Source organism: Phyllostomus discolor, chromosome 14 (assembly GCF_004126475.2).
Source record: "Phyllostomus discolor isolate MPI-MPIP mPhyDis1 chromosome 14, mPhyDis1.pri.v3, whole genome shotgun sequence".
Classification (NCBI taxonomy): Eukaryota; Metazoa; Chordata; class Mammalia; order Chiroptera; family Phyllostomidae; genus Phyllostomus; species Phyllostomus discolor.
Window position 1 is genome coordinate 28,031,575 of NC_040916.2, and position 27,111 is coordinate 28,058,685.

The following is a 27,111-nucleotide window of genomic DNA, read 5'->3' on the forward strand; positions in this document are numbered from 1 at the left end:
TACATCTCAGAACAGGACACCTTGGAAAACAGCTGGCACACACATGAATGCTCACTTGTTTACTTGCCCAGGAAACCCAGAAGTGTTTCTCATGTGTGCATTTCAGCCTCTTCACGTTTCTGAGGAGGAAGCATTATTCCCAGGCACCATGAGCGCGGTGAATCACGTGAGAGGTACTGAACAGACGGGGTAAACGTACCTGACACCGGGAATGGATACACTGAGATTAGAGAATACTTGTCTTCAGTTGGTGAGGTCGCCACAGTCCTTACGAAGAATACTCGCGTTCCTGCTCTTACTAAGGTGGACCTAGTTATGGTTTCTCCTCTGGACCACAGCACAGGAGTCATCTGTCCAGGTTTTGTTCTGTCCCGAAGGGCAGTTTGGTGGTTATGGACTCCATTCTGGAATAATAGTTTTAACTATACATAAAAAGATAAATCCATAAGATTTCAGAAGGAAACCAAATATATTGAAATGTGCTCTTAAAATATTAAAAATTATGGTACAGTAATATTTGTGCTCCTTTACTAATGCACTAGATCTCCTTGTTCTGCACAAGATCAGAACATCTGATAAATACTGAAATTTCAAAGCAGTAATGAGCATGATATTTTAAGAAATTTGGGACGTCAAATCTGGAAGAAAATATTTGTGACTTCCAAGAGTGGTAAAGTCAAAGCTGCTAAAATACAGCTGTGATTTGTTGCCTATATTCATAATGGAAGAAAACACAAAATTTCAGTGATTACTTGTTAAGTAGTCAATATTATATTTTCCCATCCAAGTTCATGAACTACTCCATTTTCGTTTTCTCTCCCAAGCAAATGGAAAATGGCACTGTTGGCCACTCCCACGTTTCTTTACATTGTTGCCAGCATCTGTGACTCAGAGATCGGTGCCTTCTCCAAGGTCAGGTGTGTGGAACAAAGCCAGGATGAGAGGCCTTTCCCTGGCCCTTGATGGTCACACTGGGTACTGAGTAGTAGATAGTGTCCATGCCCAGATTTCTGGAAGTGATTGTTCTAAATCTCAACTTTCTTCCAAGACTTGCCTGGGGCTTGTTAAACAACTTTGACTTTCCAAAATTTCTGGGCCAATTTTGACAGCTGCCAGTCAAAGGAAAAACGCAAACCAGATACAGCAGGTTCTGCTGTCTTTCTGAAAGTCTGCCACAGTTTGGCCAGAGCCATACTGGCTCCAAGCACGTTGATGATATGATGGCTCATCTTATAATATTAAAGAAATAGGTGCTTATTTCATGGTGTTTCATACCCAACTGTGTGTTGAGTTCACTGACTCCCAAATTTTAACAAAAATAAACCCAGCAGAGTCACACAGCCCCCACTCATGTAGGTGGGCGGAAGTAAGTGCCTTATAGTGTTTCAGAGAAATCCTTCAAATATTGGTACAGTTGACTTCAGCATTATCACCCTAACAACAGATATCAAGCAAGACCTGCAATCATAATTACAGGCCTTATTAGGGAAGATACTTTCGCAGCTCTGGCGCCAAGTTGTAAACTGTTCCGAGTTTCACTGAAGCCATTTGTTCAAATTATATTCCCAAGGACAGGTTTACTTTACAGAGCACAGAATGAATCGGGAACAGTTACGAATCCTTACACAAGCCCCCGTAACAAAGTAGAAATTCTTGCGAAAGCTCTCAATGTGACATCTCATCAAAAACAGATCCCTTGACCAGAAAGCGTCTCTCCCTCCGGAGCTGCAGAGGAGAGGGGATCGCTCTTCCATTTCTTTCCAAGACTAGGTTTTCATTGTCAAGCCTTGTGTGTTCAAGGTGCAACTCTGGAATTGCGTCGGTTAACAGGATACGCTAGAGGCAGGCATTCGGAAAACAAATACACGCAAGGGCTTGTGGTAAGGAATGGCTGGAATTTTCATTAAAAACCGTGACATAGAGAATATAGAGCTTGCTTCCTGCACGGCCCAGTTCTAGGGGCTGGAAGTGTCCTACTGTCCAGGTGTCACGGTGTCACACGACCCGGAGGCGCGTCTCCGAATGAGTGCGACTGGTCCCCTCTTCCCACGCCCACCCCGCGCCGAGGAGGCTGTTGTCCTGCAGCTGCGCGGTTTCTCGGGTCTGCTGGGGCGAGGGGGAGGTTCATCTTCAGAGTCTGGGGAAGCCGCCGGGCTGCTCCCGACTCTCGTGGGGGAGGACGAATCAGCCCCGAACAAAAGCAACGCTCTTCCTCTTTCCTCATCGATTTGGACAGGCGCCGGCGTGCCGGCTCCGTGGCTTAGCTGGTTAAAGCGCCTGTCTAGTAAACAGGAGATCCTGGGTTCGAATCCCAGCGGGGCCTTTTTGTGGCTTTTCCCCCTTCCGCGGAGGGGATGGACGATCGCGCTGAAATGTAAAGGGCACTTTTCCCCGTGCAGTTTCACAGTAACGTTTTACGCGCGTCTGAAGATGGTTATTATTCACAAGAACAGGGTTCGAGGAGGAGTGGTTCTTTTGAAGAAAACCTCCATCCTTCCTGTTCTTGTATTTTTGTGCCACACACATCTTTTCCGCAAGCACAAAAGGAGCCGGGGAAAACGCAAGGCAGAGTCGCCAGAGTTACACCAGCAGCAGCATCGCAATCTCCGGTGCGGTGCGGTTCCCGAGGAAGTCCCCGGCGGACGCCCCCCGGCAGTCGGCAGGCAGCGTTCCCCCTGGAGGCAGGGGTGGCTGAGGGGTGCTGCCGAGCAGGCCGCAGCACCGGGCCGAGCAGCCGCCGAAACGACCCCAGACCTCAACATACCCGTAAGGGGCGGGGGTCTTGCTGCTGGTTCTGACTTTATCTAGCTGTGCACTAAAGACTGGCGGGCTTTTCTGGATGGATGTTACACTGCAGTAAATAGTTTTAAGAAGAAAGCAAAAAGATGAATAGTTTCTGTGTCTAGTACACCCGGAAAGAGGGCGCCTGACACCAGGCTTCCCGCCAGCAACTTCTGTGGCCACCCCTGGGAGGTTTCTGAAATCACAGCATCAGGGATTCTGCCTCTGGTGAGGCAGGCAGGCTTTGGCCAAGCGTTTGGCCAGGTGACACTTCCTCACAAGATCCAGAAGCAAAGCCAGGATTACTAAGATAACTCCCCCAGGGCACTGGCACTTGGTGCCAGCCGGAGGGGGCCTCCAGGCTCATCAGATAAGGTCTGGGGCGGGGGGCGCCCAGGCCCGAGGCCACAGCTGGGGAAAGCAAGGACGCAGGTGTTTCCGAGGAGCCTGTGCCAGCTCAGTGCTGTGCCTGGTGACCGTTTTTCTTGAAGGGAAAAGGGAAGGAGAGGGGAGTCGGCTGATTAAAATCTGTGACCGGTTTCCTTTCTATTCTCAGCGCGGGGTCCCTGTGGCAGCCGGGTCTGCTCCAGGTGAGGTTTCACACTCACATTTCAGGGTACACATCACACGTTAAACCAGCAAAGCAACTGCCTGAGGTTCCCAAGTATTTTAAAGAACGTTTGGGCTTTGTTTCCCTTCGGCTTTCTAGAAGCACAAGTTGAACACAAACGGATACTTTTAAAGCAGGGATAAACTGTGTCCTCCTCCCAGCGATCCAGGGTGGGTGTGTGGCATGCTGGGGGGCAGTGTGGGGTGAGCGTGTTTGAGGCAGGATGAGGAAAGGGCCCTGGAGACTCACGTGCTGTCCCTCTGGGCAACAGAGCTGGTTAAATGTTGGTAAGGTCAGAGCTGCTGGGCAACCAGCTGCTCCTGATCCCCACTTGGGGCAAAGCAGGAGAAACAGGGCGTCTGGCTGAACCGCGAGGACCTTCAACAGTGGTTTCCAAAGATCACCCAAGTCTGTTTGTTTCCCAGTTACAAGGCATCACCACTAAAACTTCCCCAATCATTTCCTCCTCCTGGAAAAAGTACTGTTAAAATTCCGAGATGTGGCCTCACTCACCTCACCAGGAACTGCCTTTCGAGCGGTGGAAATGGGGCCGCCACCCAATCAGGGGCTGAGGGTGGGCCGCCACTGGCACTGTGGCCTGTCTGTAAGTGTCTGGACCCTCCTGGGACAACGGCCCCTGTGCCACTTGCCCTGGTGGGCCCATGGCCCCCGGTCTGGGATGAGTCTTGGGCAAACAGAACCACATTGCTTGGCAAGCGGCATTCCCACGCAGGTTTTTCTCTGTCTTTGTTTCCGTTCCACTTGTTGAAATAAAGAAAGGAGGGTGCAGATGCTGCTTTCAGAAACCAGACAGACTTATTTATTAGGTTACGACCCTGGCGACATACATCTGAACGCTGGGAAAATACAATCGAAGTGGGCAATGTAGATAAATGTGTGGCCCCGTTGGCCAGACAAGCCAGGGGTGCACGGAAAAGGCAAATACAGGCGGGAGCAATCAGGGCAGCTGCCCTGAGCAGAGACACGGCTGCACTCAGGGGGCCCGAGGAGAGGCGAGGGTGGGAAGGCTGCGAGGGGGGAGGGTGCACGGGGCGCCGTGTGGGATTAGAGAGCAGTTGGTGCTGCTACAGTTGTGCTTGTGGGGTGAAACAGGACGTTGGGATGAGGGCTGAGGGGGCCCGAGGCTGCGACAGTGGCCCATGAAGTGGTGGTGGTACCGCTGAGGGGTGATTCCTGAACATGCCTCTGAAACGGAGGAAGAGAGGTGGAGACCATGGAGCCCACGGAGTGGGGGTGGAGCAACCCCCAGGCGAGGGAGCAGTGGGCTGGCGCTGAGGGGAACAGGGTCTGAGAGACAGCTCTGCACACAGCCTTGGGTTCTGTCATAACCCCGCTGCTCTGCCCAGCTTGCGGCTGACACCCTGGGCCTGCTCTGGCATCTCCTCTCTGCTCCACGTTGCCCGAGGCTCAGCCCCACAGCAGCAGGGCCGTTTCCTCTGCCCTGCATGGTGGGCCCAGGAAATTCGAGACACAGGCCTAAGCCTGCAGGGGCAGGCCAGCTGTACATCACTGGCCTGGGGGCACTTCACTTTCTTCCATCACAATGTCCCCTCTGGGTTTCTTTATGGGGTTTCAGCCTCAGTCTCATGTTCCCAAAACCCTCTGAGATTTCCGCTTGCCTGTTCCTCTGGACCCCATGACAACCTAACCCCACCTCAATCCCTGGGCTTTCTCTTGAGTTTGTTTCAAGTCCTCCCCCTTAGGATCTGGCTTCAAGAGGTAGGAGAACAGAAGTTGACACCTCCTTGGCCCCTGAGCACTGGTACAGAAACAGATTTGGAAGGTCTTACACCCCACACTTTCTAGCAACAGCAATGCCACTTTCCCGACTAAGGATCCCTAGGTGACAGGAAGCAGGGGAGCTGGGCGAAGCTGGCAGCTGAGGCCCCCAGCAGGGGAGGGGGGGCAGACAGGGAGCAAAAGGGAACGGCTCAGCTGGGGTTGTCCTTAAGGTGCCGTTTGGCTGGGCTGGGTAGAGATTAGTTTAGAACGAAGCATGTCTGTGTCCCCGGAGGCAGCATCCTCGCCCATCGGGGACAGTGGGATCTCCAGGGAAGGGTCCGTGGCATCAGCGACTACTGTGACCCCCTCAAGCTCATCAGTGATCGGGCAGATGGTCAGGGGCTTTTTGCCACAGGACCACAGGCAGAAGAAGGCCCGGAGGGGGCCGGAGAAAGCTGCGTTGGAGAAGCTGTAGACGAGGGACCCGTCGGTCATGTTGTAGAAGGTGACATCTCCAGACTCATAGTCCAGGAAAACCCCAACCCGGCGGGGGGGTCCCGCCAGGGGAAGGGGGGTCCGCAGGGGCGTGAGGGCCCAGTACCCATTGCCATACAGTTCCACAGCCCAGAACCCGTTCTCGGGAGTCATGGGGTCAAAGCCCTTCTTCGCCACGCCCTCCCTGCACACCCCGATCGCCCAGTCGGTCCTGTCTCCCACCTCCACCTCCCAGTAATGTCTCCCCGAGGTGAAGGCCTCCCGGCCCAGCACGCAAGGCCAGGAGTCGAATCTCTCTGCTTTCTCGGGCAGTTTCTGGCGAGCGTCTTCCAGCCGGACCGACTTGAAACCCTCGTACAGAAGGAGGTGGGGGTGGGCGGTGTCTGGATCCAGAGTCACGTCGACTAGACGCCGCCGAGAGGAAGTGGGTGTGAGCGGGAGGGACTGTGAGGCTCCACGGCCTGTCCTTCCTCCCCCTAAGGTGGGGGCGGCAGTCTAGGGGCCATCAGGCCTGCTGGCTGTCTCTGTTCCCCTCTCCCACCCACAGCCCCCGGTGCCCAATGCCCTGCGTGGGATGGGGCTTGTCTCCCAGCCACCTCCCAAGGGCCGCTTGTGCCTCAAGGAAAACGTGAGGCCATTTGCCATCGCTCCTGCCCTCTCTATCCTCATCGCTACCATGTGTGGGTGCTTTTACTGCCCAGTAACTAGGACTTTGGACCCCCCGGGGAAGGGCACCCTGCAGCCCTCGGGAAGTTGACCGCCACTGACCTGCATGCAGTGTGGCCTTCTTCCACTCTGCAACGAGACAGAGAGAGAGTCACGCACAGGTTTTATACAAGGGGGGGGCAATCTTGAGGGTGCAGTAACAAGGAGTCGGAACTTACTGAGCTCTTCCAGGAGTTTCTCTGGAAAACAAACAGAAATGCCCAGTGACCTTCTGCAGTGGACATGGTTGGGAGGGGCGGACCGGTGTGGGAGGGGCGGACCGGGGTGGGAGGGGCACGAAGCAGCGCCTGTGAGTCCTGACTGCTCGCTGGGCCCGATTACTGAACCAGGGTTGACAATGAACAACAAGGACTGTTTTGTTTTCTAGGAAATTTGCAGGAAGTTCCTACTGGCTTGGGCTCAGATCTTCAGTCATTGCTGGGAAAACGGGCAAAGTGAGGACAGAGCCTCGGGGGGAGGAGCGAGCGAACACGGGTCTATTGTCTGTCAGCGCTCGCTCGGCCCCCTGCACCCGGCCTCTGCTCCTCTTCAGGCCGCACGTCACGGACTTCAGCAGCCGTGCGATCCCCGAGTCTCAGAATTCCGGAGCCAGGTATCTTCCCCTGGCAGTTACCCTCAAGGACTTGGCTCCGACCTCACCCAGGAGCACTCCTGGCAAGGTGCCCGGGATTCAGTGGCTTACTCACCTGTAGAGCTGAATTCCTTCTTCCTCTGTCTGGATCGTTCCTTGTAGAGTCTCCAGGTGAAAAATATGGACCCGGTGGTGAGGACTCCTAGGACTATCAAGATGACAGCCACAGCCACCATCCAGGGCGTCAGTCTTGGGAAGAAGGGAGCTGAAACCGAGTCCCCAAAACGGACATTTGTTGAGAAACTTTGAGCAAATCCAGCTTCTCCCCTGGTTCCCAAGGGACTGGGAAGATGAGACAGATCACCTGGACCTCTCCCCTTCCTCCCAAACAGTACCCCCAGTGCCTCCGGGCTTTCCAAAAATGTGTTGGGCCTTAGGTAGGAAAGAGCAGAAAAAGAGAGGAAAGGAGATGAACACGAGTCATTTGGGGGCAGGACCTGTGAGATAGAGAAAAGGTGGACTCATTGACGTTGTTTGGAAACCCCCCTCAATGATCAGCGGAGGCTGACCCAGGCCAAGGGGGTGAGGGAAGGACATCAGGAAGCGGAAACACCACCTCTGGCAACAGCAGAGGACTCAGTGGCCAAAGTGCAAGGAACACTTCCTCCTTGTGGAGGAACAGGGACACGGCCTCACGTGGGGGGCAATGGGAAGAACTGCTTCCTGAGGGCAGGGACGGGGCGGGGAGGGGGCAGGGGACCTTAGTCTCCGCGGTCCCTCAAGGAGACAGTCTCTGGGTCAGGCAGGCCCCCCAGGACCAAGCTGCTCTGTCTGAGCCGTATCCCCTAAGACAGAAAATCTGGAATTTCTGGGCGGTCAGGCACCGTTCCTGCCTGCAGAATCTTGACTCTTCGAGTGAGTTGGTGGGGCTCCCTCAAGTCGGGGGGGGGGGGTCTGAGGTGGAGGAAGCAGACCACTCTGCCACGGTGTCACGCAGCACGGGTGTCCCAGGTGGCGTGGCCCGGAAGCTGCATCAAGTTGGAGCCCAGTCTGGGGGTCATTCACCTGGTATGGAAGTTCCCACTTCCTTCTCCTGGCCGAGAAGAACGTTTCGGATACAGCAGGACACATTCCTCTCGGACGTGTCCTCGACGATCACCGAAGCCGCCACAGAGAACAGGCCTTCTTCGTCGGGCTCCCTGGACTCCGACGCCGACGAAAGCTCCTCCCCCTTGGGTGTTCTCCACTGCAGCTGGGGCTCGGGGAACCACCCGGCCGAGGTGCACTCCAGCCGGGTCTCCCCATTGCCTTGAACTTCCACGTGGATGTGAGGATCCGAGCCCAGAGCTGCGGAGAGAGGGGCTGGTCTGACTCCTCCCTGGGCACAGGGCCACAGAGTCCAAGATGGAAAAGCATGAGGGGATGGGGGATGAGGGGGACTCCTCTCCATTTTCCATTACACAAGGAAACTGAGGTGTCAATGAGAGGAATTTCATGACCTCACTAGAGAGTGTCGCCAGCTGGAATTTGGTGGCTGACATGTGGGTTTTGTGGGAAGACATGGGGTGCCTGTCCAGTCAGCAGGAACACCAAGACCAATGGCAGGTGATGGAGCCCTGGCTGGCCTGGCTCAGTGGATTGAGCACTGGCCTGTGGCCCAATAGGCTGCAGGTTCAATTCCCAGTCAGGGCACATGTCTGGGTTGTGGGCCAGAGCAGGCAAGAGGCAGCCACACATTAATGTTTCTCTTTCTCTCTTTCTCCTTCCCCTCTCTCTAAAAATAAGTAAAAATCTTCAAAAAAAAAAAAATCAAAAGATAAGGCATATCCTTGAGGAGAAAGAGCTGGCTGGAGGACCTTTGCACTGAGATATAGCTTTCAACTTTCCTTTACCTGTGATACTGACTCAGACAATTTCTTAAATGGTTTCAACCTCATTTCCCTGCAACCATTATGTCTTAACGTAAACCAACATCTGTTTTTCTGGTCTCTTCAGCCTGATTGTTTTCTTGCATTTCCACAGAGCACAGAAAACGCTGAGCCACAGCGAAGAGTCCTTACACACACGTCCACTACGATCAGCTTACACCCACATTCCGAGTGGATGTGTGTGTGACGGAATGTGTGTATTTCTCACGAAGAGGCCTGCCACTCTCAGCAGATTTTCAAAGGTGCCTGTCACTCGGAAAAGGTGACAAGGACAGTTTGATGATATCAACTCTCTAGGGTTTTGCAATACGAGTTTAAGGTAATTTTCTAAAGAGGAAAACCGAGTTCCAGGCGGTGCTGCCACCGGGTGCAGCCCGTTTGGAGGCAGGGACCCAGATTTCACCCAAGGCTCCCAAACCCGATCTGCACTCGGATGCGGACACGAAGGGCCATGTATTTGTAAACCACACGTTTTAGAGCAGCCCGAGGTACAAGTGCATCGCACGAGTGTAGAATGCTTTTAGAGTTGCCAGTTTCCCACACGCTGTCTAGTTTTGTTTCAGACTTGCAGACGCTTGCAGGGGAGATGTTTCCAGGTTTTACAGGAGGAAACCCGGCTCAGGAAGAGGTCCGCCCGACGCCCAGGCAGTGGGGAAGTCAGGCCCGGGCACACTTTCCTCCTGAAGGCTTACCGTGTTCCTTGCAGTGACAGCCCGAATTTGGGCTTGACGCAAGAAAAGGGACAAAAGCAAAACCTTTTCCGAGTGGGTCGACACGCAGGCATGGTTTGGGACCTTAGGAAACCAGGGGACACGGTGTTGGGCGTTAACCCATCGAGCAGCTTCCACACATGCGTGGGGTCGCTCACCGGAGCCTCGGCTGAGGGTGAAGCAGAGACGCCAGGTAAGTGTTCAGGTCTGGGACTCGCCCAGGTACCCCTGGAGTACTAATGGTGTCACGGGGCCCTTATGTCTCACATGCATTTAATTAATACAACGAGGAAATGCTCATCCTAAAATCCGGAGGAAAAGGCAGGAGATGCGAGAAATAGATTTCTACAAGAAGGGCAACTCGCCGGGCCCTCTGCACTCTCAGCCCCAACCCCTGCCCGCTCACCTTCCATGCTAGGCCTGCCGACCCCGTCCAACCTGCGCGGGATTTGGGGAATGTCTGAAAGTTTGCAAGGACACCCGTAGGAAGACGGACGCCGCACGGAAGTCACGGAGAGAGGCACCCGCTGTACTCACCGGCCACCTGCAGGCGCACGCTGGCCTCTCCGTGGCCGTCGTCCTGCTTGAAGAGGCACCGGTACTCCCCGTCGTCCGAGGCCCGGACCCCGCGGATCCTGAGGGCCACGCGGCCCTGGGCGAGGCCGTCCTGCACCAGCGCGGCTCTGCCCCGGTAGCGGGCCATCTGCTCCGCGTCCTGCGCGCGCCCGGCCCGGTGCACCAGCACCGCGGGGGACTCCCGCTCCCGGAGCCACCGCAGCTCCGCGCCGGCCGCGCTCACGTTCGCGTTCGGGGACAGGTGGCAGGGCAGCTCCGCGTCGTCGCCCACCATGGCCAGGATGGGCTCGGGGGGCCCGACCACGTCGAAGCGAGCTGTCAGAAAACCCGGCGGGTCACACAGCATGGGGACAGTGGGCCGAGGAATGACGGAGACCAGGGTCCCCGCCGGAGGACCACGCCCCTGCCACCGTTCCTGTTATTCCTGGGACGGCCCGGCGGAGTCCCTCTGGGGCCCCGCGGTAGCCTCCGGGGGGAACCGAAGGGCCCCGCAGGCCGGGGACAGAGGGGTACGCACCTGAATGCAGCCGCGGCAGCTGGAGGAGAAGGAGGGTGAGCAGCCCCCCGCGCAGGCAGGGGCTGCGGGAAGCTGCCATCTCCCACCAACGCTGGAGTCTAGGAGACAACGGACAGGAGGTGACCCGGGTCCTCCGGACACTGTTCTCCGCGGTCCCCCCGTCGGGAGGTGCCAGTCCTCGCGCGGAGGCCTCCCGCGCCGCCCCCGAGTGCGGACTCCCGGTCCCGCTGCCACCCGCCCCCCGGCCCCCTAAGTCCGATCAGGCGCGCGTAGCGCAACCAAACGGGCCCGAAACCCCGAGGGGACTTGGGGGACGGGGACGGTGAGACGTTGTGCCCGTTAGTGCGGTGCAACTAAATGAGCAAGTCTTCGAACAACCGTGCTCAAACAACAACAACAAACAACAACAACAACAACAACAACAACAAACCCTCTTCTTTCAAATGCAGAAAGTCGGTGTTTGCCTTTAGCAAGGACGATCGATGCAGCGATGGAGGCAGCGGTGGAGTCCGGGGATCGGAGTGCAGGAGAAGGGGAGAGGTCGGAGGACGCGGGCAGGAAGGAGCTGAGGAGGGTCGGCTTGGGGCGCACAGGGAGACGAACGCACCGGGCCGGGCCGGGAGGATCGCGGGCGCCGAGCCGGGGCCGCGGCGCGCGGGGAGAGGAGGGCGCGCGGGGAGAGGCGGGCCGCGGCCCGGGCGCAGTTAATAAGGCCCGCAGGGGGAGGACGGGGAGGAGCTCCGGGCGCCGCCCGGGTCCCCAGGTATTTACCTTGGAAGGGAGTCCTGCGCCGGGGGACGGGACGGCGTGTGGCCGCGGTGCGTCTGCGGCGCACAGAGCGGCCTCTGCGCTCGGGGCTGGACGGAAGAAACGCGACGGAAAACTCCAGGACGCGCCGAGAGGCCTCAGCCCCTCTCGCTCCGACACGGGAGCGTTGTCGTTGAGGACCTTGCTCCAGGGGGAGCCGGGCGGATTCCACCGGACGCGGAGGGGAGGGGTCCTGGCTCCACATCGCCGCGTCGAGGGGGGCGAGGGCTGCGGGGCCCGTGGGAGCGCGCCTGCGGCTCCGTCTCCTGGGCCGCGACCGGCCGCCCTGGAAGTCAGTAACGAGGCCTGCGGTTCCTTTTTTCAGGCTAAACCTCGTATTTTTACGGAAAAATTAAAAATACAAAAAAATGTTTGAAAAGTAGAAATCACCCATAATGTCAGCACCTAACGGTAACTTATACGCACATTTTGGCATATTTCCTCCCAGTCTCTATTTTATGCTCATGTGCATTAAAAAACAGAGTAAAATAAAAACAGAGTTGATAAGGTTTTTGCACAATTGAAAACGTGGTGAACAGCTGCGTGACATCAAACTGGAGGGTCCTGTAGCTCCCGAGACTGCGGTGCGTGGTGGGCATTCGCTTCTCCAGAGCGTGCGCTTTGCACATGTTCTTCGCCCACATTTTTGATGACTTTCTAACACATTTTCTGGGGAATTCCAAGAAACGTCGTCACGTGGGCAAAGGGTACGCGCATGGAACGCTCCTTTCTGAAACCCACCGCACCGTGGGCGGGCGCGGCCTGTCCTAGGCCGTTGTCCCCCGCACCACCGGTTGGGTGCGGAGAACCACCACTTTGTGTGACTCCGCACCGACAGGGTAGCGAGGTGGGTCACGTCTCACATTAAAAATCAAACATATTCTGGAAGCGAGCTCCGCGGGCCAACTTCTGCCCTCACTACCCCCTTTGTTCCTTAGATTCTGTTATTAGTTCTTATAAACCTGTATGTGCTTCGTATAAATTAAAGAGGTCAACTGTGTTATATTTCTGACAAAAATCCTGCACCACCACACTTTGTCCTTGGCCTTTCAATTGGGACGATCATTAAGACCCACAAAGGACTGACCCCTCCCCCCCCCCCCCCCCCAGGAGAACCTCTTCCCCAAAGCAAATCTGATCCAGCCACTTGTTGCCTGAAGGTCCTCGCACGTCCCCTCCGTGACCCAGCACCGAGTCCCGGCCCCTCGGTGTGGTCACCAACACGCTGTCGGGTCTAGCGTTCTCCTGCCCCTTCCTCCCCTCCCTGCTCCCCACGGCCACCCCGCCCACGGCCGAGTCTGGGTGGGGCTGTGCTCGTCTCAGCCCTCAGCCCCCGCTCAGGCCTTGGACGGTGGTACCCGCCCCCCTCCTCCAGCCGCCGGCTCCCTGACCCAGGGACGCCCCGGACAGGGCACAGGTCCCGGGTTTAGGGCTCATCTCTGTAGCCTGTGGAGGAGCCACGCTCAGACACAGCGCTGGGGAGCCCCCCCCCCGCCCCCCGCCAGGGCTCTGTGCTCCGGGGCTCCTTCCTGAGCTGGGTGTCCCCGCTCTGTCCTGGGCACAGGCTGTGGGCACCCTGGGGACACTCAGATGTAACCCAACGATACGTTGGCACTGTAAGGGTGACATCATCCCCCTAATTTCCAAGCCCCTGTCCAGTTTCTCGGCACTGTGCACCCCGGGCCTGTGTCTGAGCGGGGCAAGCAGGGAAGCCAGGGGCCTGGGGAAGGGACTGGTGGTTCGGGGGCAGAGGAAGTACCAGCGGGCGTGAAGCACCTGGAGGGGCCCTGGGGCCCGTGCAGGGGAGACCGCCCTGACCCTGGCCCCAGAAACGCCTTTGGAGAGGAGGGTCCCTGCAGGGGAGCGGAGGGGCGGACAGGGAGCTGAGGGACGCCTGTCAGTGAGGGGGACTGAGCGAGGAGAAGGGGGGGAGGGGGGGGGCGGGGGGGGGCTGACTTGCTCTGAGTTGCCCCTGCACCTGCCCCAGGGCAGCCTCTCCCTTCACCTGCCCTGGCGGGGCAGAGTCAGGGCTGCGAGGGCCCTCGGAGCACCGGCTCCGGGAAACCCAAGGTCGCAGAGGTCAGGGGCTTTGGCAGCAGGCCATGAACTCAGTCAACGAGCTCCCCTCTTGTCACAGCTGTTGCTCTTGCTCCCTCACCATCCAAGAGCCCTGCAGGTCTCCTGAGGAGAAGAGGACAACTCTCCTCCGTCCTCACCAGCAAGACGTCCTCAGCGTCTCCATTTCTGTGCATCCAGAGTTTCTGAAACATGGGGGGTTGGGGGCTCAGAGTCCCAGGGAGGTGAAGAGCCACCCACCTGAATACAATTGAAAATGTTTGCACCCTGGCTGGTGTGGCTCAGTAGATTGTCTGCCTGCAAACCAAAGGGTCGCCAGTTCCATTCCCAGCCAAGGCACAGGCCTGAGTTGTGGACCAGGTCCCCAATAGGGGGCGCTCAAGAGGCAACCACACATTGATGTTTCTCCCCCTCCTTTTCTCCCTCCCTTCCCCTCTCTAAAAATACATAAATAAAATCACAGTTGCCCTGGGTGGCTGCTTCAGGTTTCTGCTGGCTGAGTTGTCACTTGACTAGAACAGAGCTTATCTGTCACCTGGAGAGAGGCGCCCCCTCCATCAAAAGCAGGTTTCTTTCCTGTCTTTACTTACAGCTGCTATACATCATCTCAAACAGGTGCAAGTTACATCATTGCCACCAACTGGTTTCACAAACTGCCCCTGGAGAAGAGGCTGCTCTCACTGGGGGAGCTCTGACTCGGGTCAGAGGAAGACCAGGGTTGGAGGTGAGGGCTTCCAGGGAAGCAACAGACAGGACACACAGGAACAGTCCCTGGACGTGGGTTGATAAGGAGAAGGGACAGACAGTGACAAAATAAGGAAGAAGGGAATTCCCACACAGTAAATTCCCCTGCAGAAAGTGAAACCAGAATTGTCTGTTTATCTGGACTATGGCAGAGCGTCTGGTTGGGTCCAGCTCCCCTGCACCCACACGATGCTCCCTTCCCAGGTCCGCAGATCCCAACTGGGCCACTGGGTACATTTCTGCTAGAATAATCTTCCCAAAGCACAGGCATAACATTTCCCGCCTGTGCCAGAACACCTCCTCTGGAACCCGGATTCCTTCTGACACCATCGACGCTGCAGGTAGCTCACGAGCAAGGGCCCCACCTCCAGTGACTCCACCCCTGGGAGTCTGTCCTCCTGTCATTCCCTTCAGCTGACTTGTCCCCTCACATCTGTCCCTGGGAGAACGACCCCAGACGTTCCTAGCCTGGAGGGTCTCAGCTCTTCTGGCAGCAGCAAGAGGGGCCACTGGGTCCCGTCACTGCAGGGAACTCAGCTCTGACAGCAGCCAGAGTCAGCAACACAGACTCGTCCCTGGGTCTCCTGAAAGGACCCAGCCTGAGACACCTCAGTTTCAGCCCATTGAGGGCCATGCAGGGTCTGATCTACAGAGATGTGCGACAATGAGCTTGTCTTGTGTTAGGCCATGAAATGTGTGTTCATTTATTACACTGGCAACAGAAAATAATTCAATAAAGAGTTTGTGAAATATTGCAAAGAGGTAAACCATGAATCTGTGGTGAGCTAACTGGGGGTTAAATCTAGAAAGAGCTCCGTGAGGTGTGAACGTTATTTACTTTATTTAACACACATGTGACATGACACCCACATGCCAGGGGAGGGGACACACAGTGAACAGTCACAGTGACGATGATGATGAGGAGGAAGAGCGGCCTTTCCCCAGGACCCACAGGTGACCGGAACCTCGGGAACCTCAGTGGGTGGTCAGCGGTGGGTGTCCCTGTCCTGGACGTGGGTCCCACCATGTGATGAAACTTCCACTGACGTTCGTCTGCCCCCTCCCCCCACCGTCCTGCTCACAGAGCACCTTCAGGTGGGAGGTGGGGGGGTGGGTCTGCTCTGTGCCCACAGGTCACAGGCTGGTTAAGACAGTGGCCACTGGTCCCTTCTCAGCCTGTGTGATGGGGTCACTGTGAGTTCATCCCCTGGACCACAGGTCCTGCAGAGCCCGTCAGTGAAGGGTGGGCCATGGCTCTGACAGTTGACCTTGGAGGATCCAAGTGGGTGTGGCCTTCACAGTCACCTGTGGTGACCTTTACCCTTGGTGCCCTGGGAGGGACCCTTGGGACTGCCCATAGCCCTGCCCGACAGGACACTCAGCTGCAAAGGGACAGACGAGAGGGAGGGGGAGGGGCAGAATATCTCCCAGCAGCACTAGATTCCGTGTGAATTATGTACATCAGTGAACTTGGCCCTGCCTCAGTTTCCACACTTTCTAAATGAGGCTGCCTCACGGGGTGGTTGTGAGGATGAGTGAGTGAGATTCACCTGAAGCAGTTAGCACAGCACTCGTACATGTGAAGTTACCTGTAAACGTCAGCTCTAGCTGTTCGAAGCCCCTGACTCACCTTTGGAAAGTTAACCCACTGTCTGCACCCTGGTCTCCTTGTCTCTCATGTGGAAAAACTGAGTGAATGTTAGTGAAGTCCGTCACTCAACACGGTTTCAGTGAGTGTTTTCTTGCTGAGAGGTTTGTGTCCAGGAGGCCCTCAGCTCCAGGCGGGGCAGCCAGAAGCAGAGGCGTTTCTTCGGTCTGAGGGTCCCCATTCCCATCAGCTGAGACTGGGGCCAGTGGGATCTCCAGGGAAGAGTCAGGCCCTGGGTCAGGCACAAGGGACCTCCCCAGTTGTTCCTGTGCTGGGCAAATGGTCATGGGAGTGGCCTCATGTGTCCAAATCCTGAAAACAGGCCTCAGAGGCCCAGAGAAGCGGGTGGGTGGGAAGGTGAAGATGTGAGACCCATCAAGGGCATTGTAGAACGAGACCTTCCCTGTCCCATAGTCCAGGAAAACCCCCACCCTCTCAGGAGGGCTGACCTTTTTTAGTGTGGTTTCAGGGACTGTGACAGCCTTGTACTCATTCCCAAAAGACCTTCTTATGACCCAGAATCCATTCTCAGGTGTCATTTGAACAAACTTCCTCCTCACGTTCTCCCTGCACACACCAACATACCACCGTGCCCTGTCCCCCACCTCCACCTCCCAGAAGTGTCTCCCTGACGTGAAGCTCTCACAGCCCAGCACACAGTGATTCCCCTGAAATCTCCTGGGGTTTTCTGGCAGGTTCTGCCGTGTGTCTGCCCGCTGCAGGCTCCTCTGGTCTTCAAAAACAAACAGAAGAGGGTGTGCCGTTTGTGGATCCAGAAACACATCCGCTGCAGGGGTGTCAGAGGGCGTGGGGTCAGCCATGGTTCCCAAACTTTGAGCCTCAGCCTCATGACACAGGTCTGGGCAGGAGGCCTGAGCCCACAGTCCGGGGTCCCCAACCCACCCTGGATGTGACCCTAAGCCGTGCCAAGAGAGTCCACAGGGGTCTTCTGTTTGGTGAGGAACCTCCCGCCATCTGAAGCTGGCTGCTTCCCCCTACCATTTCCTTTTTCCCTTCCAGAAATTGTGTGCCCACCTGTGCTGCACAGTCACATGGATTAAACGTCAGCCCTGGCTCTGCCCCCTGAGCTGGGGGACGTCCTTTCCTGCACAGTCTCTCTTCCCACAGACACCAGCTACAGAACATCTCAAGTTCAGTATCATGTCTGTGAACTGGGGGTAAAACACTGGTCTCTGGGGAGGAATAGGACAAATGGGTGGTACACTGAGCCCCAGGCCGGGCACAGAGGAAGTGCCTGGTGTGACAACAGACACCATGTCCCTCCGGTGCTCGGGGCCAGGCTGGGCTCCAGGTGCTCTGGGGTCCCTCCCCACCTGTTCCACCCCCTCTGGCCCAGGAGTCAGTCCTCCATGGACAGCACCCCTGGGCCCCTGGGCTCTGGTTACTATGGGGTTTGGCCAAGGGGAGGCGCAGGCTGGACACGGGAAGGAGGGAGGAGGGGGGGCACAGCACTGACCCCCACGACCTCCAGGGAGATGCTCCACCCCAGCACCTCCCTCAGGAGCCCCCCCCCGAGCCCCAGCTGCCCCATCCAGGCCCCAGTGAGTCCTCCCTGTCCCTCTGCCCTCGGCCCAAGGGGGGGGTCACAGCCCCCACGGCTGGGAGCCCTGGGGCCCAATCATCCTTGTTGGTCTCCCTAATGTCACCCCACCTGTCACTGTGAACACACCCAACCCCATCTCTGTGTCAGGAATTTCCTTCACCTCTTCCTGCTGTGACCTTTGACCCACCTCACTGTCCTCAGCCAGCACACCAAAGCCTCCAGGTGACGGTCATCCGTGTCCCTTAAACATGGCCGTGAGCACTTTTGTCACCAACAGCCAGAGTGACAGGGGCACCGAGGTCAACTCCACACTGGGGACCGTGTGGATGATGAAGGGTCACCTGTCACAGGACCACCGGGAGGTGCGGATGGTGCTGCCCCATTCTCTGTCCCTGTTCCTGTCAGTCATCAGTGCCCGAGTCACAGTGTGAGAAAGTGCTGTGAGGGGTGTGTTGTCAGGGAATAATCTGTGCAGGTTGTGGGGTCCTCTGTCCTCTCCGACCCTGCACCCCTGTGAGTGAGTCACCCTACAACACAGTCTGTTACAGTCTGAGGAGTTGTCTGCATCGTTTTTAGGTCTTATGACACTTCCTCCTCACCGTGGTCATTACTGTCAGACAAACACCCCCTTCAAACAGGCCGTCTGTTTCCTGTGGGTGCTCTGACAACACACGGTCACCACCTCACTTGGTCCCTGTCCCAGCCCTCACAGAGCAGCAGTGACTGTGGAACACGGCAGAACTCAGGGACACACGGGGGCAGGAGGGGAGGAGCCTGGTCAGGTCACCCCCTCCCTCTCCCTGCAGCCCCTCCCTCCAGCCCCGCCCCTCCTGCCTCTGCCTCCCACAGAGACCTGTGGACCCCAGGACAGCTGCTGTCCCTGGTCCCTTGGCTCTGGGCAGCAGGTGGGCACACCTTTGAGACTAGGACCTCAGGTCACCTCCCTCAGGCAAGAGCTGGAGAGGAAAGAGGGAGCAGGGGCCCTCGGGGGTTGTCCTGGGGACACAGAGGGACCCACTCACCAGGCTGGAAGAGGGCCGTCTTCAACTCTGGAAGGAAGGAGACACAGACAAGGAAAGGTCACTCTTTCTGTCCCCCCCACCCACTGTCCTCACTGAGCCTCTTCTCTCTCCTCTCCTCGGTCCCCTCCAACGTCCACTCCCCTCATCTGCAGCTCTGCGGAGCAGGCTGAACCCTCTCCCAGTGCTGGGCTTCCCCCCATCACGCTGGGGCCATGGGGACACGACCAGGCTGTGCCGGGTGTGGGCATGGGTGTCAGCAGGGTGAGGGGACACTGTGTCTGGAAGGTCCTCTCTGAGTGACCAGACAGGAGGGGGTGGTGCAGACACAGAGAATGAGCCTCTGAGCTGGATGGGATGGCTCCTCCCCCAGCAGGAAAGGCTGCACGTGCTCCCCCACAGGAGCCAGGAAACCAGAGAGCCTCAGGCTCACCCACCTGCATAGACCTGAGACCGCTCCTCACCTGCAATGGAGACAGACAGTCACCTGAAGTGTCATTTCTGAGTCAGTTCCTTTCTCTCCCTTGTGCCCCCCGTATCTTCCTGTGTGCCCCCCACCCTCCCCACCTCCCCCTCTGCCTGTTCCCTCCCTGGCTCCCCCTCCTCTTTCCATCAGCTGCAGCTCAGGACCCCCAGGCGCCCTGCACGGGCTGTCCCAGGGTCACTGCACAGCTGTCCTGTCCGTGTCTGTGCAGCAGTCACCTCTCATCCCCGCTTTAGCTTCTGAAGTTTCCATTACCTTCTCTCAACCACAGTTGGGGAGCAGTGAACAAAAATTGCAGAAAAAAACAATTCATAAATTGTAAACTGTACATTGCTCTGAGCAGCGTGATGAGGTCCCCTGCTGTCTGCTCTGCCCTGCCCCCTCAGGAATCCCCCTGAGTCCAGCAGATCCACCCTGGGGGTCCCTCCCGCTTAGTCCCTGAGGAGAGTCTCTGTGACAGACAGATGGTGGCAGTGTCACAGCGCTGGTGCTCAGTCACCCCTATTCTACTTAATAACGACTCCAACGTGCAAGGACAGTGATGCTGTGATGCTGCTGTGCCAAGGAGAAGCCTTCCTTTACGTGCAAAGGAAAAACCTCGTGTATTCAGGGTTTGGGACTATCTGTGGTCAGACGTCCCCTGGGGCACCTGGACCACGACCCTGTCATATAAGCCATGACCACGTTCTCCAGGACCTGAGTGTGCCTGCACACACGCTGCCCTGTGTACACACGCGTGTACCTGTGTGCTGGGATTCATTCACCTCAATCTGCATTATTTCCTGCCTACTCCGGAAACAGTGGACCAACCTAATGGGAAAATTTCAGATACTATTTTTTCAGCGGTGACGGTAAGTCTGTGACAACCGACATGGCCATTCCTGTTTTTAAGACACTTTTCGCTCCTTCTGCCTTTTGTGTCAGTGGGCTACAGAGTTTGTGAAACAATCAGGGTGGGAAGGACTCACACACTGAATCCCCTGACCCACCCACTCTCCTTTCTGGGGTTCCCTGGGGTTTCTCGCACGAGCGCCCCCTGGTGGAGAGAGACGGCAGCCCCTTCCCCCCTGAGACAGACCCCTGCCTGGTCCTCCATCAGCGTCCTCATCCTTCCCCTGGGAGTTAGAGGGGAGGGAAGGGGCTGAAATATCCGAGCAGAGAGGCTGAGAGGCCAATCCGGGTCACTCACTTGGTAGGTACGGGATGTTTGTCCACCCTGCAGGGAACAAACTTGGGGTCAGTGACATGGGTAATGCAGAGACCCCAGGATGCGTGGGCCGGGGATCGTCACTTACTGAGTTCGTCCTGCAGCTTCTCTGGAAATAAGCAGGAAAAGAAAGTCCTTTAAAGGGGATCGAATAGGGGACGTTTGTGGTGGGTGCGGGGTGGGGCCGGGAGGTGGCGACCACCAGCAGCGGGGCCTCACCTTTGGCGCCTCGCTCCCGCTGCTCCTTGGCCTGAGCTGCTTCTTTCTCCGCCTGAGCTGCTTCTTTCTCCGCCCGAGCTGCTTCTTTCTCCAACTGAGCTGCTTCTTTCTCCGCTCGCTCCCTCTCCTTCTCCTGGGACAGGGCCTGGATCTTCTTCTGCTGTCGCCACAGGAAGTACCCCGCCCCCGCCAGGAGCCCCAGCAGAGCCGGCAGAGTCACGCTCAGGGCCACCACCCAGGGCTGCGCGTTCCGGAAGAAGGGGCCTGCGAAGGGTGAGCCTCAGCTGATCGCCACCCTGGGTCTCAGAGCATCTGGGGACTGAAAACAATCGTTCTCTCCCCGAAGTGCCCAGAACTTTCACTGGCATGTAAAACCGTTGTCTTGAAGGAACTGCCTCTCACAAGGGAATATTTCGAATATAAAAGAACATATACAAAGTCATTGGACTCTCTCCACTGCTCCTCCCTCTGCCCTTTATTAGCTTCTTCTGAGTCAGTTTATGTAGTGATTAAAAATGTGAACCTTGGGGCTGGAGGACCTGGGTTCAAATTCAGGATCTTCTGCCTGACTAGCTCTGTGACCTTGAACTAATGACTTAACCACCTGTTCCTGCTGTCCTGTTCAGTAAGAGGATTAATTTAATGCTTACACAGTGCCTGACACATAGTGAGTGCCATGAAACTTTTATTAAATTTTAAAAACATAGATATACTTTTAATTTATCTTGTTTACACTGAAAACAGCACTGTTTACCAGCGGGTCCACAGGTGGTTCCCTCTGCTCCCCCGGGTCTGGGCGACCTTCCCGCCTCAGCACAGGGAGCAGGTCTGTGTCTGCTCTCACAGGGCAGCGCCCCCTGCACACACGGCCCCTCGGGGGCACTTGCAGGTCCCTGACTCTTTGTTGTTATAATTAGTGTGTAGGAAATAACCTTTTATATGGGTCATTGCACACAAATGTGAGCTGATCTGTCAGGTAAAGTCCCAGAAGTGGGGTCTTGTACAACTGAATAACTAGTCTGGACAAGGTGGCTCTGGTGTCCCCAGGGGCAGTTGTGCTTATTGACACAGACCTCTCAGAGTCACTGTCTCCCCAAAATTCCACCATCAGAATGTGTCACCATCACCTCGTTTTTCCTTTCTTGCCAGTCTCACAGGTGGGAATCACCTCCCTAATCAGGGAGATCAGACACCTTTTCCTGAGTCATTTCCTGTTCTGTGAACTGACACTTCCTGTTCTTTGCTCATTGCTCTACTTGGTACTTTTGGATTTTGAGGAGATCAGCCCTTTTTCTAAGATTTGCTTTGTACATATTTTCCCCCTTTTCTCATAACTTTGCTGATCTTGACCCTTTGCCCCCAGTTCCCATCCCCTGGCACCATGTGTGGCCGCAGGAAGTGCTCAGAAGGTGTCTGTGACACAAACAGCTTCATGGGGAAGGAGCAGCAGGTCCCTGCTCTGTCCCTTCTGTTCCCTGAAGAGACCCAGGTCAGCAGCAGACAACCACACCTTCCCCCAGGAGCCACCCAGGAGCCCAGGGCAGTGGGCAGGGCACTCACCTGGGATGGAAAGCCTGGCTGACCTCTCCTGGCCCAGCAGGGGGTTTCTGATGACACAGCAGACCCCCTCCCCAGAGCCAGCTCCCAGGATCACAGAGGCTGAGGCTGCATAAAGGCCCTGGGGGTCGGCAGCCCCTGTGGCCACCTCAGCAGACAAGCTGTGTCCCCTGGCGTCTCTCCACTGGATCTGGGGCTGCGGGTACCAGCCGGCAGACGTGCACTCCACACGGATCCCTCCAGCCTCACGGTCCTTCATTTCAACATGGGGGTCAGAGCCCAGCGCTGGGGAGGAACAGTGAGTCTGAATCGTGGGGAGCCCTCTGCACTGGTGGGGGTCTCCACAGCAGGGAGGGGCACACCCACCCTGGATGAGCCCAGCAGGGATTCACAGGAGCTGTTCTCAGAGTGTGCTGTGCAGGAGAGACTGACCCACGGTGTGACCACTGCCTGACCATCACTGGACCCTCCTGCTGGATCCAGGGGGATCTGGGCTGGAAGTGACATTGTTTCCCCTGAATCCACTTAGAGACTGCTGGACCCTCCCCTCCCCCAGAGCCCTGACATGCTGGTTCCTGGAACAGCCCCTCACCCCACCCTGGGCAAGCAGGTAAGTTCCCCCTTAATTGAAGCAGGTCCCACCCCAGTGCCCCATCCTTCCCGCCTGTCCTGTGTGAGCCTCTGCCCTGCCACGTGGGGGAAGGATCTGCACTTGTCTTGCTGCCGCCCCAGCTGTGCTCTGTGTGCTTGTCCCCATGGGAAACTCTGATGTAATTAATGCTGCAGGTGTCAGCCTCCTTTGGGGTCCCTCCATCGTGGGAAGTTTCTGTCACGTGACTGTGGAGAGGGGAACACTTCTCCACAGAGGAGCTCTGACCCAGGCAGGAACTGTGGGGTTTTTCCTACTGACACTGAATCCCTAAACACAAGGGGAGCAGGGAGGGAGCCCCTTACAGACCTGAGAGGACAGAGTCCTGTGGGGAGGACTCTCTTCAAAGGACCTGTGATATACAGGAGGGGACAGTGTCTGGCTCAGGAGGCCCTGCAGGGACAAAGCCAGGATCCCCCACAGTGCATCCCCTGCCGGGCTCCCCAGGGACCCACCAGGCAGAAGCCCAGGGCGGGGCTGTGTCCTGAGAAGGTGAAGTGCAGCCCTGACACCCGGACACGAGCACTTTCACGGGGCAGCGCCTCAGACAAGGTCACTCTGTCCCTGGGACGGGTCAGGACAAAGTCAAGACCACTCAGCAGTCGGTCTGAGCACAGAGGAAGCAGGAACAGTGTGCAGACCTCAGCAGTGACCACCCTCCCTGTCCTGGCTGGGAGTGACCCATGACACCCCTGCACCTTCCTGACAGCACCCAGCCCAGACCAGAGCCCTGCTTCCACATCCCCCCAAGTCCCCTGACAGCCCAGAGGTCACACCGAGTCCTCCCTGACACCCCCTCTCTGAGATACCCCCGTTTCCTCATGTGTGAATCCCCCCTCCCTGCTCCAGGGATGGACACACCCTGTTCAACTGCACGTGTGTCCCGGGGCCTTTGGTTGGAGGGTGTGGGCACCACAGGTGCTGTCCCTGCAGCTCAGCCCTCTGGACCCACAGCAGTGGGTACCTGGGGGGCCCACGGCCACTGTCTGGGACACATTGAACCCAAACACCTGAGTGCCACCCACTGTGGGGGGGTCTCCTCCTCCTTCCCATCCCCAGCCTCCACTTCCCTGCTGAGACCTGGTGGGAGGCATGAGGGACTCTTTACTGGATGCAGGAGGAGCCCTTCCTGGGGGATGACCTGGGTCTGTCACAGGCCTGAGAGAAGCAGGGAGGGAGGCAGGGGGGCAGGTGCTGGTGAGGAGCTGAGAGTGCTCTCAGGTGGGCCTGGAACCTGTGCTCCTGACCCCACAGAAAACAAGCACAGATCAAACCTGAGGCTCACCTGCAACCTTCAGCTCTACCTGGGCTTTTGCATAGAAGTCTCCATGTTGGAAATAACACAGATAGGTCCCATTGTCAGAGGCTCTGAGGTCCCGAATCCAGAGAGCAGCCTTCCCCAAAGTGATGTCCTCTCTTAAAATCCAAGTTCTCCCTCGAAACTCTGCTGCCGGCGTGTCCTCCTGCCCGTGTGCGTACGTGTGCACTACCTGCCTGGGGCTGGCTCGCTCCCACATCAGCTCCATGGTCTCAGCGCTCATCTCCGGGGACAGGTGACAGGGCAGCTCAGCATCTTCACCTTCGATGGCCAGGATGGGCTCGGGGGGTCCAACCACAGCAAACTGAGCTGGTCATCAGAAGGGGGGGCTCCGTCAGAGGGAGCTGGGGCCAGAGGACCAGGGGCTGACCCAGCAGGGAGGGCGAGGGGAGAGACACCTAGACAGGAGCTCAGTCCTCACACAGGTGGGTCTGGATGGGTCTTGCAGGGGTGGGGGGATCCAGGGTCCTGACTGGGCCCCAAGGTGAAGGCTTCAGGTGCAGAAACGCAGAGCAGGTCCTACCTGAGCAGGGGCTGAGCAGCTGGACCACGGCGAGGCAGACAGGGAGGGCAGGCAGACGGAGGACCAGGAGCCTCACCATCGTTCCCTGCTGGGCAGGTAGAAACACTAGCAGGGGGCTGGGTAGCAGTGACCACCTGTAAGCCTTAGATTCCATATGGAGAGGCTGCCTCCCAAGGGCCACCCCGACAGCCTCCTCTGCAAGTACCTGCTGGGGAGTCCCCTAACCTTGGATAGCAACATGGAAACAACCCATGAAACATCTAACCATTATGGATGTACCTTAACCTTCTCCATCAGGGAGTCTGGGGCTCTCCTGTGGTCAGAATCCGTCTATTTGCCCCGCACTTCCCTCCCACAGCCAGGTGTGGACCCCCAGCATCACCTTCTGCAGAAAGCAGGCCCCTCTGTCCCAGGTCCCGGATCCCACTGCTGCCCCCTGCAGGCCATGCTCTGCACAGCAGCCAGGACGTCGTGACCCCTCACCATCCTCCTGCTCAGCCCCTCCCAGGGGCTCCCCTTCCATCCAGAGCAGGAGAGTCCTTTGCACCCTGTACTCTAAAAATTACGTGCATGTTTTGCAGGATACAAAATCAGAAACCTGCTGTACTTCTATACCCTACTGATGATTCATGTTAGGGAGAATCTTTATAAATCCCATTTACATTTTCATCAAAAAGCATAGAATACCTGGGAACAAATGTAAGGCAAGAGGTGGCAGACCTGTGCCCTGACGACTGGAAGACGATGAGGAGGGAACCTGGAGCGCGCACACATCAGTGGGAGGACACACACTGAGCTCGCGGGTGGAAGGTTTAACACACACACAGAGTGTGCTCAGGGCTACAGCAGCACACAGGTTCCAGCGAGGCCTGTGAAACACCAGGGCTCTTCTCCTCAGAAGTAGGACGACTAATCCTAAACTTGCTATGGACCCAGAAGGACCCCAAATAGCCAATGAATCTTGAGAAAGAAGGAAGTTGGAGGTGTCACCCTGTCCGATAGCAACGTTCCAGCATGAACACAGACTCCAGTTCAACGGGACCGAGCAGAGCCCAGAAAGGAGCCCTCCCTTACGTGGTCAGTTACTCTGTGACGACGGAGGGAGGAGCATACAATGAGGCCAGGAGTCTCTCAAAACCATGGGAACACTGGACAGACATGGGAGAAGCAATGTACCTGGGTCATTCTCTTGTACCACCTGCCAGGAAAGGAAAGTGGATCAGAGATTTAAGGGAAACCTGAGACCAGAAAACCGGGAGAAAACACAGGCGGTGAGGACGCTGTGGCTCTGCTCGTAGTGACGTCCCTTTGGGTGAGTCTCCTCCGGCGAGGGCAAGGAAGGACGAACAGACAGATGGGACCGTGACCAACTAACAAGCGTTTGCACAGCACGGGAACCATCAACCAAAGGAAAGACGATTTACTAAATGAAGAAGGTATTTTCCAATAATACAATTTAAAAAGTACTTTACCCTGGCTGGTGTGGCTCAGTGTGTTGAGTGCCCGCCTGCGATCCAAAAGGTCACCAGTTCGATTCCCAGTCAGGGCACAGGCCTGGGTTCTGTGCCAGGTCCCCAGCTGGGGCCCTGTGAGAGGCAACCGATTGGTGTTTCTCCTGAACTCCATTGTCTCTCTCCTTCTCTTTCTCCCTCCTTTTCCCCTCTCTCTACAAATAAGTAAATGGAATCTTGAAATAAATAAATAAAATAAAATGCAGATAGTGATTAGACCTACTTTTTAAAAAAGCACTTCATATGCAAAATGTATACAGAACTCATATAACTAAACACCAATAAAAACAAACAGTCTTGTTTAGAAAATGAGCAGTGGACCTGAACAGACAGTTTTCCAAAGAGTCAGTGCAGACGCATGGACTGGAACCCCCTCTGTGGTCAGACAGTGTGTGTGGACTCTTTCTCCAACTGTCCTGTATGCGGGGGGTTCAGAATTTTCTATTTTACAAATAATTTTGTAATGAACCTATTTACATATAATCTCTGTCTTCTAATCCTCACCCGGAGGCATTTTTTCAATGCTTTTTGAGAGAGAAGAAAGAGGGGGAGAGAGTAGGAGATGAATAGAGAAAGAGAGTGGGGGAGAGAGAAACATCGATTGGTTGCCTCTCATAGGCTGCCTGACCCTCGGTTGGAACCCACTATCTAGGTTTCTGCCCTGACCAGGAACCGAACCCCCAGCTTTTGGTGTGTGAGGCCATGCTCCAACCAACTAAGCCACAGTGGCCAGGGTTTTACCATAACATTTTAAGACACACACCTGGTAACCCAGTCACTCTTTTACCACTATCTCTGTAAATGATGACCTGCTAACTTATGTGACTCAGATAAACAGCCAGTTTGCTGAAGAATTCCAGACACTGACTTCAGAAGGAGCTCACTCCACCCTCAGACATTCAGCTCTGGGAGATTTGCTGACCTCGACCAGTCACCTGAACAGACTGTGCTGTTGGCACATTGTCCCCTCCATGCAGAACTCTCAGCACCCTCCTTTCCGTGTCTTTGTTGTGTTTTTTTCTGTTTTCCTTCCTTCTCTCTGTTTACAAAAACCCCTGCCTGTGTCCATTGTTCAGATGGTCTTTGTCAGGAGGGACCCCCGTCTTCTCCAGCTGTGGGCCCTTGAAT

General features: G+C 56.4%; 3 protein-coding genes and 1 non-coding gene across 4 annotated transcripts; 1 reads left to right on the forward strand and 3 right to left on the reverse strand.

Moving 5' to 3' along the window:
• The first annotated feature begins 2,249 nt into the window (after positions 1 to 2,249).
• Positions 2,250 to 2,323, forward strand: TRNAT-AGU. Its single transcript has one exon. It is a non-coding gene; the product is annotated as a tRNA-Thr (tRNA).
• Positions 2,324 to 4,193: 1,870 nt separating this feature from the next.
• On the reverse strand, positions 4,194 to 10,852 carry BTN1A1 (butyrophilin subfamily 1 member A1). The gene is made up of 7 exons (XM_028503483.2): positions 10,658 to 10,852; positions 10,102 to 10,455; positions 7,992 to 8,273; positions 7,042 to 7,191; positions 6,514 to 6,534; positions 6,398 to 6,424; positions 4,194 to 6,033 (listed from the first exon to the last, which is right to left on the reverse strand). The coding sequence occupies exons 1-7, from the start codon at positions 10,734 to 10,736 to the stop codon at positions 5,360 to 5,362; spliced, it is 1,587 nt and encodes a 528-aa protein (XP_028359284.1). The 5' UTR covers positions 10,737 to 10,852; the 3' UTR covers positions 4,194 to 5,359.
• Positions 10,853 to 20,250: 9,398 nt separating this feature from the next.
• LOC118496648 (butyrophilin subfamily 3 member A2-like) lies at positions 20,251 to 22,367 on the reverse strand (the record flags this gene model as incomplete). Its single annotated transcript, XM_036015210.1, has 3 exons — positions 20,251 to 20,315; positions 20,426 to 20,689; positions 21,986 to 22,367. Coding segments are annotated over 3 exons (675 nt in total), but the record flags the coding sequence as incomplete, so codon positions are not given.
• Positions 22,368 to 22,974: 607 nt separating this feature from the next.
• Positions 22,975 to 24,582, reverse strand: LOC114489453 (butyrophilin subfamily 3 member A2-like). Its single transcript, XM_036015211.1, has 4 exons — positions 24,473 to 24,582; positions 23,917 to 24,258; positions 23,087 to 23,238; positions 22,975 to 22,983 (listed from the first exon to the last, which is right to left on the reverse strand). The coding sequence occupies exons 1-4, from the start codon at positions 24,549 to 24,551 to the stop codon at positions 22,975 to 22,977; spliced, it is 582 nt and encodes a 193-aa protein (XP_035871104.1). The 5' UTR covers positions 24,552 to 24,582.
• Positions 24,583 to 27,111: the final 2,529 nt, after the last annotated feature.

Bases quoted from the DNA above. Each gene is read 5' to 3' on its own strand.
- LOC114489453 (XM_036015211.1), bottom strand. From the start codon at position 24,551: ATGGTGAGGCTCCTGGTCCTCCGTCTGCCTGCCCTCCCTGTCTGCCTC. The intron at 24,259-24,472 runs GTAGGACCTGCT...TCTGATGACCAG, and splicing joins GCTGCTCAGCCCCTGCTCAG to CTCAGTTTGCTGTGGTTGGA. The intron at 23,239-23,916 runs GTGAGCCTCAGG...CTCTGTGCTCAG, and splicing joins GGTAGAGCTGAAGGTTGCAG to ACCGACTGCTGAGTGGTCTT.
- BTN1A1 (XM_028503483.2), bottom strand. From the start codon at position 10,736: ATGGCAGCTTCCCGCAGCCCCTGCCTGCGCGGGGGGCTGCTCACCCTC. The intron at 6,535-7,041 runs GTGAGTAAGCCA...TTTGTTTTCCAG, and splicing joins GAAGGAATTCAGCTCTACAG to AGAAACTCCTGGAAGAGCTC. The intron at 6,034-6,397 runs GTCAGTGGCGGT...GGCGGCGTCTAG, and splicing joins GAAGGCCACACTGCATGCAG to TCGACGTGACTCTGGATCCA.